This window comes from Pollachius pollachius (genome assembly GCF_949987615.1).
Source record: "Pollachius pollachius genome assembly, chromosome: 17".
Taxonomy (NCBI): Eukaryota; Metazoa; Chordata; class Actinopteri; order Gadiformes; family Gadidae; genus Pollachius; species Pollachius pollachius.
The window spans coordinates 3,275,435-3,289,973 of record NC_136950.1 but is presented as its reverse complement, the minus strand read 5'-3'; the positions used below and the strand labels follow the sequence as shown (position 1 = coordinate 3,289,973).

Genomic DNA, 14,539 nt, shown 5'->3' with positions numbered 1-14,539 from the left:
ATATGTTAGAAAAGGTTTATGTTGATCCCTCATGTTTTCTTTTTTCGGTGAAATAAATAATGTAAAGCTAACGGACGATCCCTGACTTTTATTTTTGGAATCAAAGGAGCTAGCGTGTCTAAAAGGCCACAATCCCTAAAGACCGTGAATATTTTGATTAACCGCAAAATAAGTCACGACAGACACTTAGTGGTTTATAAGGAAGTACTGGTCAGTAACTGACACTTAGTGGTTTATAATGAAGTACTGTTCAGTATCTGACACTTAGTGTTTTATAATGAAGCATTGGTCAGTAACTGACACTTAGTGGTTTATAATGAAGTACTGGTCAGTAACTGACACTTAGTGGTTTATAATGACGTACTGGTCAGTAACTGACACTTAGTGGTTTATAATGACGTACTAGTCAGTATTGGGGCCTTAGTGGTTTATGATGACGTACTGGTCAGTATTGGGGCCTTAGTGGTTTATGATGACGTACTGGTCAGTATTTGGGCCTTAGTGGTTTATAATGACGTACTGGTCAGTATTGGGGCCTTAGTGGTTTATAATGACGTACTGGTCAGTATTGGGGCCTTAGTGGTTTATGATGACGTACTGGTCAGTATTGGGGCCTTAGTGGTTTATAATGACGTACTGGTCAGTATTGGGGCCTTAGTGGTTTATAATGACGTACTGGTCAGTATTGGGGCCTTAGTGGTTTATAATGACGTACTGGTCAGTATTGGGGCCTTAGTGGTTTATAATGACGTACTGGTCAGTATTGGGGCCTTAGTGGTTTATAATGACGTTCTGGTCAGTATTGGGGCCTTAGTGGTTTATAATGACGTACTGGTCAGTATTGGGGCCTTAGTGGTTTATAATGACGTACTGGTCAGTATTGGGGCCTTAGTGGTTTATAATGACGTACTGGTCAGTATTGGGGCCTTAGTGGTTTATAATGACGTTCTGGTCAGTATTGGGGCCTTAGGGGTTTATAATGACGTACTGGTCAGTATTGGGGCCTTAGTGGTTTATAATGACGTACTGGTCAGTATTGGGGCCTTAGTGGTTTATAATGACGTACTGGTCAGTATTGGGGCCTTAGGGGTTTATAATGACGTACTGGTCAGTATTGGGGCCTTAGTGGTTTATAATGACGTACTGGTCAGTATTGGGGCCTTAGGGGTTTATAATGACGTACTGGTCAGTATTGGGGCCTTAGGGGTTTATAATGACGTACTGGTCAGTATTGGGGCCTTAGTGGTTTATAATGACGTACTGGTCAGTATTGGGGCCTTAGGGGTTTATAATGACGTTCTGGTCAGTATTGGGGCCTTAGGGGTTTATAATGACGTACTGGTCAGTATTGGGGCCTTAGTGGTTTATAATGACGTTCTGGTCAGTATTGGGGCCTTAGTGGTTTATAATGACGTACTGGTCAGTATTGGGGCCTTAGTGGTTTATAATGACGTACTGGTCAGTATTGGGGCCTTAGGGGTTTATAATGACGTACTGGTCAGTATTGGGGCCTTAGGGGTTTATAATGACGTACTGGTCAGTATTGGGGCCTTAGTGGTTTATAATGACGTACTGGTCAGTATTGGGGCCTTAGGGGTTTATAATGACGTTCTGGTCAGTATTGGGGCCTTAGTGGTTTATAATGACGTACTGGTCAGTATTGGGGCCTTAGGGGTTTATAATGACGTACTGGTCAGTATTGGGGCCTTAGGGGTTTATAATGACGTACTGGTCAGTATTGGGGCCTTAGTGGTTTATAATGACGTACTGGTCAGTATTGGGGCCTTAGGGGTTTATAATGACGTTCTGGTCAGTATTGGGGCCTTAGTGGTTTATAATGACGTACTGGTCAGTATTGGGGCCTTAGGGGTTTATAATGACGTACTGGTCAGTATTGGGGCCTTAGGGGTTTATAATGACGTACTGGTCAGTATTGGGGCCTTAGTGGTTTATAATGACGTACTGGTCAGTATTGGGGCCTTGGTGGTTTATAATGACGTACTGGTCAGTATTGGGGCCTTAGTGGTTTATAATGACGTACTGGTCAGTATTGGGGCCTTGGTGGTTTATAATGACGTACTGGTCAGTATTGGGGCCTTAGTGGTTTATAATGACGTACTGGTCAGTATTGGGGCCTTGGTGGTTTATAATGACGTTCTGGTCAGTATTGGGGCCTTAGTGGTTTATAATGACGTACTGGTCAGTATTGGGGCCTTAGTGGTTTATAATGACGTACTGGTCAGTATTGGGGCCTTAGTGGTTTATAATGACGTACTGGTCAGTATTGGGGCCTTAGTGGTTTATAATGACGTACTGGTCAGTATTGGGGCCTTAGTGGTTTATAATGACGTACTGGTCAGTATTGGGGCCTTAGTGGTTTATAATGACGTACTGGTCAGTATTGGGGCCTTAGGGGTTTATAATGACGTACTGGTCAGTATTGGGGCCTTAGGGGTTTATAATGACGTACTGGTCAGTATTGGGGCCTTAGTGGTTTATAATGACGTACTGGTCAGTATTGGGGCCTTAGTGGTTTATAATGACGTTCTGGTCAGTATTGGGGCCTTAGTGGTTTATAATGACGTACTGGTCAGTATTGGGGCCTTAGTGGTTTATAATGACGTACTGGTCAGTATTGGGGCCTTAGTGGTTTATAATGACGTACTGGTCAGTATTGGGGCCTTAGTGGTTTATAATGACGTACTGGTCAGTATTGGGGCCTTAGGGGTTTATAATGACGTACTGGTCAGTATTGGGGCCTTAGTGGTTTATAATGACGTACTGGTCAGTATTGGGGCCTTAGTGGTTTATAATGACGTACTGGTCAGTATTGGGGCCTTAGTGGTTTATAATGACGTACTGGTCAGTATTGGGGCCTTAGGGGTTTATAATGACGTACTGGTCAGTATTGGGGCCCTAGTGGTTTATAATGACGTACTGGTCAGTATTGGGGCCTTAGGGGTTTATAATGACGTTCTGGTCAGTATTGGGGCCCTAGTGGTTTATAATGACGTACTGGTCAGTATTGGGGCCTTAGTGGTTTATAATGACGTACTGGTCAGTATTGGGGCCTTAGGGGTTTATAATGACGTACTGGTCAGTATTGGGGCCTTAGTGGTTTATAATGACGTACTGGTCAGTATTGGGGCCTTAGTGGTTTATAATGACGTTCTGGTCAGTATTGGGGCCTTAGTGGTTTATAATGACGTACTGGTCAGTATTGGGGCCCTAGTGGTTTATAATGACGTACTGGTCAGTATTGGGGCCTTAGTGGTTTATAATGACGTTCTGGTCAGTATTGGGGCCTTAGTGGTTTATAATGACGTACTGGTCAGTATTGGGGCCTTAGTGGTTTATAATGACGTACTGGTCAGTATTGGGGCCTTAGTGGTTTATAATGACGTACTGGTCAGTATTGGGGCCTTAGTGGTTTATAATGACGTACTGGTCAGTATTGGGGCCTTAGTGGTTTATAATGACGTACTGGTCAGTATTGGGGCCTTAGTGGTTTATAATGACGTACTGGTCAGTATTGGGGCCTTAGTGGTTTATAATGACGTACTGGTCAGTATTGGGGCCTTAGGGGTTTATAATGACGTACTGGTCAGTATTGGGGCCTTAGTGGTTTATAATGACGTACTGGTCAGTATTGGGGCCTTAGTGGTTTATAATGACGTACTGGTCAGTATTGGGGCCTTAGTGGTTTATAATGACGTACTGGTCAGTATTGGGGCCTTAGGGGTTTATAATGACGTACTGGTCAGTATTGGGGCCCTAGTGGTTTATAATGACGTACTGGTCAGTATTGGGGCCTTAGGGGTTTATAATGACGTTCTGGTCAGTATTGGGGCCCTAGTGGTTTATAATGACGTACTGGTCAGTATTGGGGCCTTAGTGGTTTATAATGACGTACTGGTCAGTATTGGGGCCTTAGGGGTTTATAATGACGTACTGGTCAGTATTGGGGCCTTAGTGGTTTATAATGACGTACTGGTCAGTATTGGGGCCTTAGTGGTTTATAATGACGTTCTGGTCAGTATTGGGGCCTTAGTGGTTTATAATGACGTACTGGTCAGTATTGGGGCCCTAGTGGTTTATAATGACGTACTGGTCAGTATTGGGGCCTTAGTGGTTTATAATGACGTTCTGGTCAGTATTGGGGCCTTAGTGGTTTATAATGACGTACTGGTCAGTATTGGGGCCTTAGTGGTTTATAATGACGTACTGGTCAGTATTGGGGCCTTAGTGGTTTATAATGACGTACTGGTCAGTATTGGGGCCTTGGTGGTTTATAATGACGTTCTGGTCAGTATTGGGGCCTTAGTGGTTTATAATGACGTACTGGTCAGTATTGGGGCCTTAGGGGTTTATAATGACGTACTGGTCAGTATTGGGGCCTTAGTGGTTTATAATGACGTACTGGTCAGTATTGGGGCCTTAGGGGTTTATAATGACGTACTGGTCAGTATTGGGGCCTTAGGGGTTTATAATGACGTTCTGGTCAGTATTGGGGCCTTACCGGGGCTGGCGGTGGGAGAGTCCATGGAGCGCGACTCGCTGCTTCCTCCAGCGCTCTCCGAGTCGCTGCACATCCCTCCGCTCTGACTGGCCGAGGCCCAGGGTCTGAACGGGCCCTGGATCCTCAGAGCTGTCCAAACAGAACCACACAACGCTTAGGAAAGAAACCGGCATTCTCCTTTGTGGATTAATCATTCGATTAAGTTTCGCTGATTCATTCGCTTGTAACGACACTGTTACAAGTTGTCACAAATAACAGAAACTGCCCTTTCTGAGTTCCGACGATCCCAGAAAAAAGTCTTACATCAGTATTATGATTTGATAACAGTCTGAGCACAAATATCTGTATGTCTGGAGAAATTAGTAAGCAAATGTATTATCTGCTTCTGTATTATTTATTCAATGCAAAAAACAAAATTAGAGATTGCAAATCAGAGTTGTTTAGCGATGTTTGCCAATGTCAAGTTTGGGCATTTGGATTAAGCTGGATCTCTCTCTCTCTCTCTCTCTCTCTCTCTCTCTCTCGCTCTCTCTCTCACTGCCTCCCATCTCAAACATTACCATTGTCTTGTAACAACGGCTGATTAGTCTTAAATGCTCTGTTGAAACCCACTTGAAACCCCCATAAAAGTCTTGGCTAAGGATGGTCAACACCCTGTTGTTTATTTCCGAGTAATATTCAGGCAGCTTCCTTCCCTTCACCACAGAAGGTTACCACGTATCTAAACCCTTAACCATGTGTCATGCTTTTCAAATACTGATCAATGAAGACCTAAGGGTTAAACAAAAACAACGGCTCTTGCCAACGACATGCTATCACCAAACAAAAGAGCTTGCTCCTTAAAGCCGCTGGGAGTCCCAGTATCAATCAGGGTCAATATAGATGGTGTAAAACACATTGGTTGTTGTTTCACATTCCAGGGTACTTGCACTCACATTTACAACAATTAAGGTTACAAATAGTTAGTCTTTTGCCCTAATTTTATTTGTAATGATTTACAAATAAAAAACCGACTAAGTTAATAAGTTAGCTAATAAAGGGAGCTTCTGAGCTGAGCTGAGGCTACTGTTGAAAGTATCCTGGTTCATCCATTGTGAGGAGGTCTCATCCTCAGGTCAGAAAGAACTGAAGGTGCCCACCTTGGTTGTCTATGCTGCTGTTGCCGCAGCGCTCCGAGATCTTGGCGGGCCGCGCGTGGACGGGGCTGTCCACCTCGTCTGCGCTGAGGCAGTCGGCGGGCCCGGAACCCGCAGGGGAGAGGTTGCATTGAGAAGAATGGCTTCCGGTCAACGGTCGCTTGGAGAACACAGACCTGAGGAGTACATCCGACAACGTAAGGCCATGAGAAAAGACTCGCTGGTAGTCATGAGCAGCGAATGAGCGGTAAAAAAGTGGTGTTTGTCATCGGATTGTTTAATTGCATACATTGTTGTTTATTTGAGCAGCCTTACATACGAGTAGATGTAACCAGTGGTTTAATGGCTTTCAGGAAGGCAATGTTCCGGAATTGTGAGCTCAAATCACAAACTAAATTAGAACTGTCTATATTATAATAATTATAAGGAATCTTTTTCAATAAAATAAAGAATGATATTACCATACACCCCATAGTAAGATCAAAGTAGAAAATATAATCAGTTGAGTGACAAAAGGTGCTTGTAAAGGTGTTTCATAACCCCTTCAATGCTTTGTAACATGGGGGCAAGATGAGAGTCCTTCTCACAATATATCTGACCCAGTGGTCTATAATTAACCACTTAAAGACCAGTGTGTGCTCATTTCCTGACTCTCATGCTTCATTCTTTTGATCAGAAGCGATTAGGGTCGGCCGAGAGGTGAACGTTCTGAGAACAAAGCTTTCTCTTATGGCCACCTGCTTGGTGTGTGCATGTGTGTGTGCATGTGCGTTTGTGCGCATGTGCAGTGCGTGTGTTTGTGATGCCTTGGTGACTGCAAACAAAACTTAACAATAAAAATGACAAAGGAAAACATTCTCTAGGCTACAACAGGATTCACACATTACTGGGTCACAAAATTAGATGCCCTCTTAGAATTGCAACAATAAACTATAAACAATAATAAACTTCTGAATGACTAGATAATTAGCTAGCTATTTAAATGGAGAAGGTAATTATGATAAATTACTAATAAGTAAACCTTAAATAAAAAGCTTTTGAGTGAACCGATGATGTAATGGTATATCCGTGCGTGTGTTGTTGAACCTGGTACGTGCCACACACGGTGGCGGAGCAACACGCCGCAGAGCCCAAAGCTTTCCCCTCCCCGATGTCTCCTCCACTGACCACCGCTTCCTCAGGAAGACCCCCAGCCCACGCTCACTGGGGGAGACCCTCTCCACAACAACACTGTTCCCCTCCGTCCTCTTACCCCCATCAGACCTCACCAAGGGCCCCCGGTGTGGCAGGGGCCCTTCTGCCTTATTCTGCAAGCACCAAGGGGCCAGTGTGTGTTAGGGCCTGGGTGGGGTTGTCTGTGTGTGTTTGCGTGTGAGTGCCTGTGTGTGGCTGTGTGTGTGAGTGCCCTTTGTGTGTGTGCGCGTGAGTGCCTGTATGTGTGTGTGTGCATGTGTGTGGTTGTGTGTGTGGGTGTGCGTGTGAGTGCATTTATAATAATAATAATAAATTTGATTTATAACGCACTTTACATCAACTTAATGACCTCAAAGTGCTACAATGCACATTAAAAGAAAGACAACATAAAAGACTAACTAGAATACATTACATTTGTGTTGTTGTGTGTGTGGGTGTACGTGTGGTGAGTGCCTGCGTGTGGGTGTGCCAGCGCGTGGTTTTGTGTGTGTGTGTATGAGTGCCTGCATGTTGTTGTCTGCGTGTGTGCTTATGTGGTGCATGCGTGTGTGCCTGCTTGCGTGCGTACGTATGTGTGTGTGCGTGCTTGTGTGTGTGTGCCTGTGTGTATAGCTCACCCTGCCTTGAGCTCAGAGGAGGCGTCGGGGCTGGCGGGCAGGCTGCTGACGTACTGGACGTAGCGCTGGCCCGGCTCGTACAGCTTCGCCCGCTCACACAGGCTCTGGTGGTTGACGGGCAGCGACACCACCTGGGCTTGCTGCAGCTGGAACCAGTTCACCGTCACCTGGGCGACCAGAGACACCAAACAATATCAGCCCACTGCTTATCCATTCACACGTCCACATAGACATTTTGGTTGGCAAACTGATTATGTTGAACTTGTTTCTCTCAATTAATTGATTGACAGCCTCGGCAACTGAGCTCCAGCGTTGCCCAATATTTGCTGGCATTACAACGGGAAAGGACGACTGCATCTTCTCAAATGGGTGCTCTGAAGGGGCAGTGAAACACAGGTGTTCTGCTGGGCAGGCAACAAAATTGGCTCCTCTCCCTGCAGATAGGAGCCAATCAGCTCTTTGGCTCTTTGAGCCCCGAATATATTCCGTTGAGTGGTGTAAGAGTCGTCCAGGGGGTCACAGTGGTGCCCCCCCGGGGTTGAAGAGGTCCTCTGAGAACAGGGACTGGACTCACGGCCTTGAGGGTGAGGTCACACTGGAAGACCATCTCCCGCAGCTGGCTGAGGATCAGGCTCTTGGTGGCGGCCATGTCGGCCCTCTTCACGCCAACGTCCATCTGACACGCCCTGCAGTGTTCCCGGGCCTCCTCCGCCTGACACACACAGGGGAGAGAACTCAATAATACGACCGGATAACATGGACGCATATCCACATAGCCACATATGGGACGTTGCCAGATGATGTTGTGTCTATGGCCTGTTACCCTCTGCAGCGCCTCCTCCTCCAGCCTCCTCTTCTTGTCCAGCTTGGCCCCCACGGGGCCCCCGGCCCCGCCCTGCTGCAGGGGCAGCTGCTGCTGTAGCTCCTCCTCCGCGCGGCACGTGGAGGCGCGGGCCTTCTGGTGCTCCTCCTGCCGCTGGCCCCGCAGGAGGCGCGCCTTCCTCAGGGCGCTGTCCGCATCGTGCTGCACACGCAGACACACACACACACACACACACACACCTTAATTCTCATTGTTCCACACTTACTTACTCCTTACTTATCCTTACTACTTATGCATGTATGACTTTGCACAAACACAATCTGTATACATTGATGTGTACGCCTGTATATACATTTGTATACATACATTAAATGTTCATACAATTATCTGCATGCTGCCTCAGGCAAAGTCTATGTTTGTTTATACCCATCTATTTCTCCGTAAAGAGAAAAAGGAAAACATCCCTTTAGTAAAGCATTATGAAGTATTAACTATCTATCCCTGGAAAAGAGAATAAGCTGACATGCAGTAGCCTTATGTGACAACAAACGATTCAAAAGCAGGCACCCCTCCTGGTCCTGTTATCAGTTCAAATGAAATCAGCAGAACATTCCTTCTGACCAGGGACAGACCATTGGGGTTTGTTGTGTCAACAGAACCTGGCATACTGAAGACCCTGATCCACCATGAACCATTCACACCACAATGTCTCAGAAGCAAATGTGAAGCCTGGAGCTTGGCAAGATTTGAATCGGTCACAGTCCGATTACAGCCAAGCACACCAGCTCATCTACAAATGAATGAGCAGAAAACATAAAAGCGGCAAAGAATTTTGGGATAGCCAAGTCAAATTACGACGCTAAGGCCTGGAGAATGCTCTTCATGAATCCAACAGCCTCATACGTCGGGGTACAAAAGTCCCTTAAATCCACCTCAATACTCACTTATAATTATATATCCTGTAGTTCTGCTGAAGGGCAACTTAAGTACTGGGCCATGGAGTGTCATTGAATTTTTACACATGGCCTCTGCGGGTTTGCTTAGTTTCTCTAAATGACATTTACATTCAGGGCATTTAGCAGACGCTTTTATCCAAAGTGACTTACAATAAGTACATTTGTCAATAAGGAGGTTCATAGAACCAAGTGCCCAGCACTAACAATCACTAGGTTAACCCATTCCCTGTATACAACAAAGATAGCTAAGATAAGACCCTAAACAACTAATTTCTATAACTAAGTACAACATACAATAAGTGCGTACATTAAGTGCCAGGACGTACGACATACAATAAGTGCGTACATTAAGTGAAAGGAGGTACGACATACAATAAGTGAGTACATTAAGTGCCAGGACGTACGACATACAATAAGTAGGAGGGGTCTGAGGGGGTGGCTATGCTTATTAACGATAAACTTCCAATGGGGTAGAGATTGATCTTTCCAAATGTGACGTTCAACCTACCATTCTCTTCTGCTCTCTCTGCCATTGCTCCTTCACCTCTTTCCGCAGTTTGTCCAGCTCAGACTTTCGGGTCTGCAGAGGCTACAATGGACACACACGCACACACACACACACACACACACACACACACACACACACACACACTCGGTAAGTGTTTGATTGGAGAGTGGTTGAGCGTCAACAGTGTGATGTTCAAAACAGGGAATAGGTGAAGCGAGCTGGAGATGTGACGTGAAGGAAGGACCCACCAGGACGAACTTGTTGCTTTGGAGTACGGCCGCAGTGTGAAGCAGGAGCTGGCTGTACTCAATGTCGTTTCTGAATGCTGACATGTAGATCTCGCGGAAGGCCATGAACTCCTTGAAAAGAAGAACTATAAGTCAGACCACTGTCAATTGACTAGACGATGAACTGAACTGAATTTGCTCAACAATCACCTGTTGACTCGCAAGGTTCTTTGCAGATTCTGCCATTTTGGCGTAACTTTTGGCACACTCAATATCTGTGAACAGAGAATAAAATGTGAGGATGAACTGAATGCGTAGAGTCCAGCCCTGTAAACACTCCTCTCAAACAAATCTGGGTTTTACAATAAGTTAAGCTTCATAAGTAGTTCAATAGATGAAAGACCATTGCACAAAGCAATAATATGACGAAGGAAATTGTCATATGATTACGATGGGAATAGGCCATTAAAGTGTCATTTTTGTGGGTAAAGACTTATATATATATTTATACAGTCGTACCACCCTCCATCATCAGTGTGCCTATGATGGGTTGACAAACATAACCAGCCTTGTCTACCCATTACCAGACCCTGAAGCGTACCGCGATGCAAGCAAAACAACACTCTCACAACAGTTAAGTGTTGGATTGATGACACATTGAGGGCAGCTGCATTCTCCAGCTATCAGACAGCAGACACAAGTAGATCACGGGCCTGTGCAGACTTGTTGAGTGACTCAGACCATGAATTAAGCAATGAAGTAAAGGGAGTCCCAGCATCGTGCAGCAGCAAGACAACATGCTAGACAGCAGGTGGTCTTATTTAACCCCTTGAAGCACAAGCTGGGCTCGGACCTGCTACGCTTTCTAATGCATTCGTCAACAGAATAATGCTAAGAAGCTTTAAGGACCGACCAAACAATTACACCTGCAAATACATTTGCATGCAAGTCATATAGTATATTGTTGACATAATCAAATGTGACCAAAAGGCAATCATGAGATCATACATCTAATAAAGTCAATTGTTTAATATTATACAACTCATAAGATGAGACTTTTTCCCCATCTTGGTTCAGGCCTGAATTTTTCTTCAATACACTCTAGAAGAAATACCATCCAAACCAGCAAAAGGGCCCATTTTTATCTTTATCTGACTGTATTAAAATGAGGTGCATCTTTTCTCATGTCATAAAAATCGATACATATCATTGTCCCAGATTATTACTGCAAATCTTAAGGACTAATGCTGGATGGCGCGAATGACACCGAAAACTACATTTGCTCGCTCTGTGTGTCACAATCCTTGTTGATTCATCTGCTTGAATTTACAACATACTCATCTTACTTCACCATGTTCTGCTTGCATACTCCAGCATCATATGTTGCGCTACACGTGCGCTCCAAATAAATCACCCCTCGAAGGAGGAGGAGGCCTCTTTCCAGGCTTCTCCCCGTGGATATGGGAAACGTTTGTTCGGGTTAGGGGTCGGAAAATGTGTTAATCCGCCGCCCCAAGGCCCACGATGGCCCAACCGGACTAAACCAAACCTGGCCAGGTACCAGCTGGGACGGGGGCAGGGGACTCACCCATGCCGAGACGCCTCTCCACCCAGACCAGCAGCTCTTTGGTGTACTTGGACCAGGCCTTAGCGTAGAGCAGTGCCGACTCCACGCCCGAGTCGCTGCGCTGCAGCGCGGCGTCCACCTCCCCGGGCTGTGCCGGGGACAGCGACGAGGGCGCCAGGGGGCAGGGTCCTGTGAGGGCCAGAGAGGAGACCCCCGGGGAGGCGTGAGGAAAGAGATGAGCCCGGCACCGGCACCAACTTACACCCACCACCCATATACTAGACGCCCCATGGAGGGCCTCTTTGTTTGGCGTGTGCCAGTGTTTGTTGTGCGTGCACGTTTGTGTCTACCTTGGGAGCTACCCTTAGTAGACCACACGTAACAGACGTTTGACCTTGGTGGCCACACTAAGTGTGTGATGTGTGCTAATGCTAGTTTCGCTAAGCAGGCCTGATAGAGGCTTGAGTGACTGCATTATATGTGAGCGGGAGTGGACAGTAGCCAACGACGTCAGCCTCCATGACACACACCTCCTCTTTTCCACTTCAGTTTTCATCTTCTTGCTCTTAAGTGCTCTTAATATTTCATGGGGTATTAGTCATTCAGAGTAACCAGGAAGTAAGCAGAAGGTGTAATCCACCAGTGTGTGTTGCTACGGTTCAGTACTAATTAGTAGTTAAGGAGGCCTGATCTTACCCGTTGGATCATCTTTCTCTGGACCGGAACCTCCAGATTCCACAGAGAGGTTCTCGAAAGACTAGAGAACAAGAATGAAACAGTTAACCCTCTATGGCGACCAAGGGGGGCCAATCCCAGGGTTGCTCACACTGTATGTGGACGTTTACACGGCACACATAAGCGCTATACTGACTTTCTCTTTTGCCCTTTTACAATTTGTCATGAAACCTAACCACAATGGGAAATAACGACAAACGCAAATGTTGTCTTCACCTCAACAGTATGAGCTACGTAACTCTTTGCTGAGCTCAATGGTGGCTCGCACCCTACTGTCTATGTTCTTATTTGTAGAGGGAAGAGAGAAAAACCTCTGGTAACACTTAGAGTCCACAGTACATAACTGTAAACACAATCACAATGAAACCAGTGGTTGTGCGTGCTGTGTGTGCACGTCCGCTGTAGCTTCAACCTGACATGTAGGAGTTGTATACGAGTTAGACCTCACGGGCAAACTAACTGTTTGACCTGCGATGCTTTGGGGTGCAACCGTCAACAGAATAATGTTAAGTAACTTTTAAGTGGCAAAAAACACCAACGGATAGACCAAACAATTACACCTACAAATACGTTTGCATTTGAAGCTTTTAGTATGTTGTTGACGCAATCAAATAGGACAAAAGGGCAATCATGTGATCATACATCTAATAAAGATTAGATCAATTCTCTCATAAATGACTCATAAGATGAGACTTTTTCACCATCTTGGTTCGGAGCTGAATTTTTCTGCAATTCATTTTATGTAGGGGTTGTAGACGAGCTAGATCTTATGGGCAAACTAACTGTTTGTCAGGCAGCATATCTCACCCGGCTCCTCTTCGTCAGGGCGAGCCCCAACGCCGCACCACTCTCTACATCTCCCATAAGGAAGTCAGACACCCTGGAGACACAAGACAGGAGTCAGGAGGAGGGGAGGAGGAGGGGAGGAAGGTTCTCAGTGAGGTGGAAACTTGTCAGAGTTTATTGACTGACAAATGTATGTAACAAGCAACATCAGCACAAGCACACTCGCATGCAGTGGGAACTAGGCCACACAACAAGTCGTTAATACAGGCCAGGAATTTGGTACTTTATTTATATTGGATGAAACTTGGCAACACATTTAGAGTATGAGGAAAGCAAGGTGCAAGCGTGATCAGGTGCTGGTGGTTTCGGTGGTGTGGACAAGTCAAGACTGGTGGGGGGTGTATTGTGGTCGCTGGGATCACTGTCTGTACTCACACATTGCCAAAAGTGAATGCCAATGTGTCGATAGCGGTGTAGATCTCGCCAAACAGCTTCCTCTTGTTGTCGTTATTAACCTCCTTGAAGTTCACACCTAGAGCGAGAGACAGAGACAAAGAGAGAGAGAGAGAGAGAGAGAGAGAGAGAGAGAGAGAGAGAGAGAGAGAGAGAGAGAGCTATATTTTAACCACAGAGGAATAAAAAAATATCTTATGGACATTCTGTACTGTTTGGGGAGAACCTTTTGGAAGGCCAAACTGAACATTTTTCCTTATGAGTCATTGACTAGACACATCAATGTCTCATAAGGAAAAATCTTTTCACAATTAATTAATAAACATTGACCATCAAATCCTTACTACCTCCACAATAATTAACATTCCAGTGCTCCTATGCTTCCAAAATGGAGGCATTCATTGCGATGTGACGTCACCACATCCTAATGACCCATAACCATCATGTAGAAACAGGAGACACTTGGTTACAAAGTGCTGTGTACCATGGTAAGCTTAATCAATTGGATTCTCTAAGTGTTGGATTCTCTAACCCTTTACATACAGTATAAACATCTTAAAATAAATCGTAAAATCATAACAAATGGCCATAAATAAGAAAACTGCATCAGTTTCCCCGGAGTTTAAACATGGTGTTGAATGAGACGGTAAACAGCCAACCAAAACAACAATGTAAATATAATGAAATCAGCCATCAAAATAAACTTCCTGCCATGGCCAGGGAAGAGGGAAAATAAACTTGCTTAGTCGCCAGGAAAGCAAGTGCCAAGAAATAACCCCAAGTGACGTCAGTGTCAGTTCCTGGGCTTCCGTAATCCCATTATTCCTCAGAAATCAGTTTTTCTGAGATTTGTCACAAAGAAAATGGAATACGCCTCAATGTAAATGGAGGCTGTCCTCCCTGTTACTCGCGATAGACATCATTTTGGTGAAACAAAATCAAACACAAAGGTTTTGTTTAAATAAATGGTTGGATTTGTTGTCGAAAAACAGAAGTATTCCAGTACAGGAAGTACATT

At 45.2% G+C, this 14,539-nt stretch overlaps 1 protein-coding gene across 4 annotated transcripts in view; it reads right to left on the bottom strand.

Annotated features, from left to right (window-relative positions):
- The window catches only part of arhgap29a (Rho GTPase activating protein 29a), a 44,521-nt gene that overhangs the window by 11,336 nt on the left and 18,646 nt on the right, over positions 1-14,539 (bottom strand). For all 4 annotated transcript variants that reach the window (XM_079754857.1, XM_079754859.1, XM_079754858.1 and 1 more), the window contains 12 exons: positions 13,504-13,600; positions 13,090-13,162; positions 12,244-12,304; positions 11,569-11,736; positions 10,191-10,255; positions 10,002-10,112; positions 9,754-9,834; positions 8,290-8,490; positions 8,041-8,178; positions 7,467-7,633; positions 5,659-5,831; positions 4,520-4,648 (listed from right to left, as the gene is read on the bottom strand). In XM_079754857.1, the coding sequence (XP_079610983.1) occupies positions 4,520-4,648; positions 5,659-5,831; positions 7,467-7,633; positions 8,041-8,178; positions 8,290-8,490; positions 9,754-9,834; positions 10,002-10,112; positions 10,191-10,255; positions 11,569-11,736; positions 12,244-12,304; positions 13,090-13,162; positions 13,504-13,600 (1,464 nt within the window). The remainder of the gene's footprint in view (positions 1-4,519; positions 4,649-5,658; positions 5,832-7,466; positions 7,634-8,040; positions 8,179-8,289; positions 8,491-9,753; positions 9,835-10,001; positions 10,113-10,190; positions 10,256-11,568; positions 11,737-12,243; positions 12,305-13,089; positions 13,163-13,503; positions 13,601-14,539) is intronic.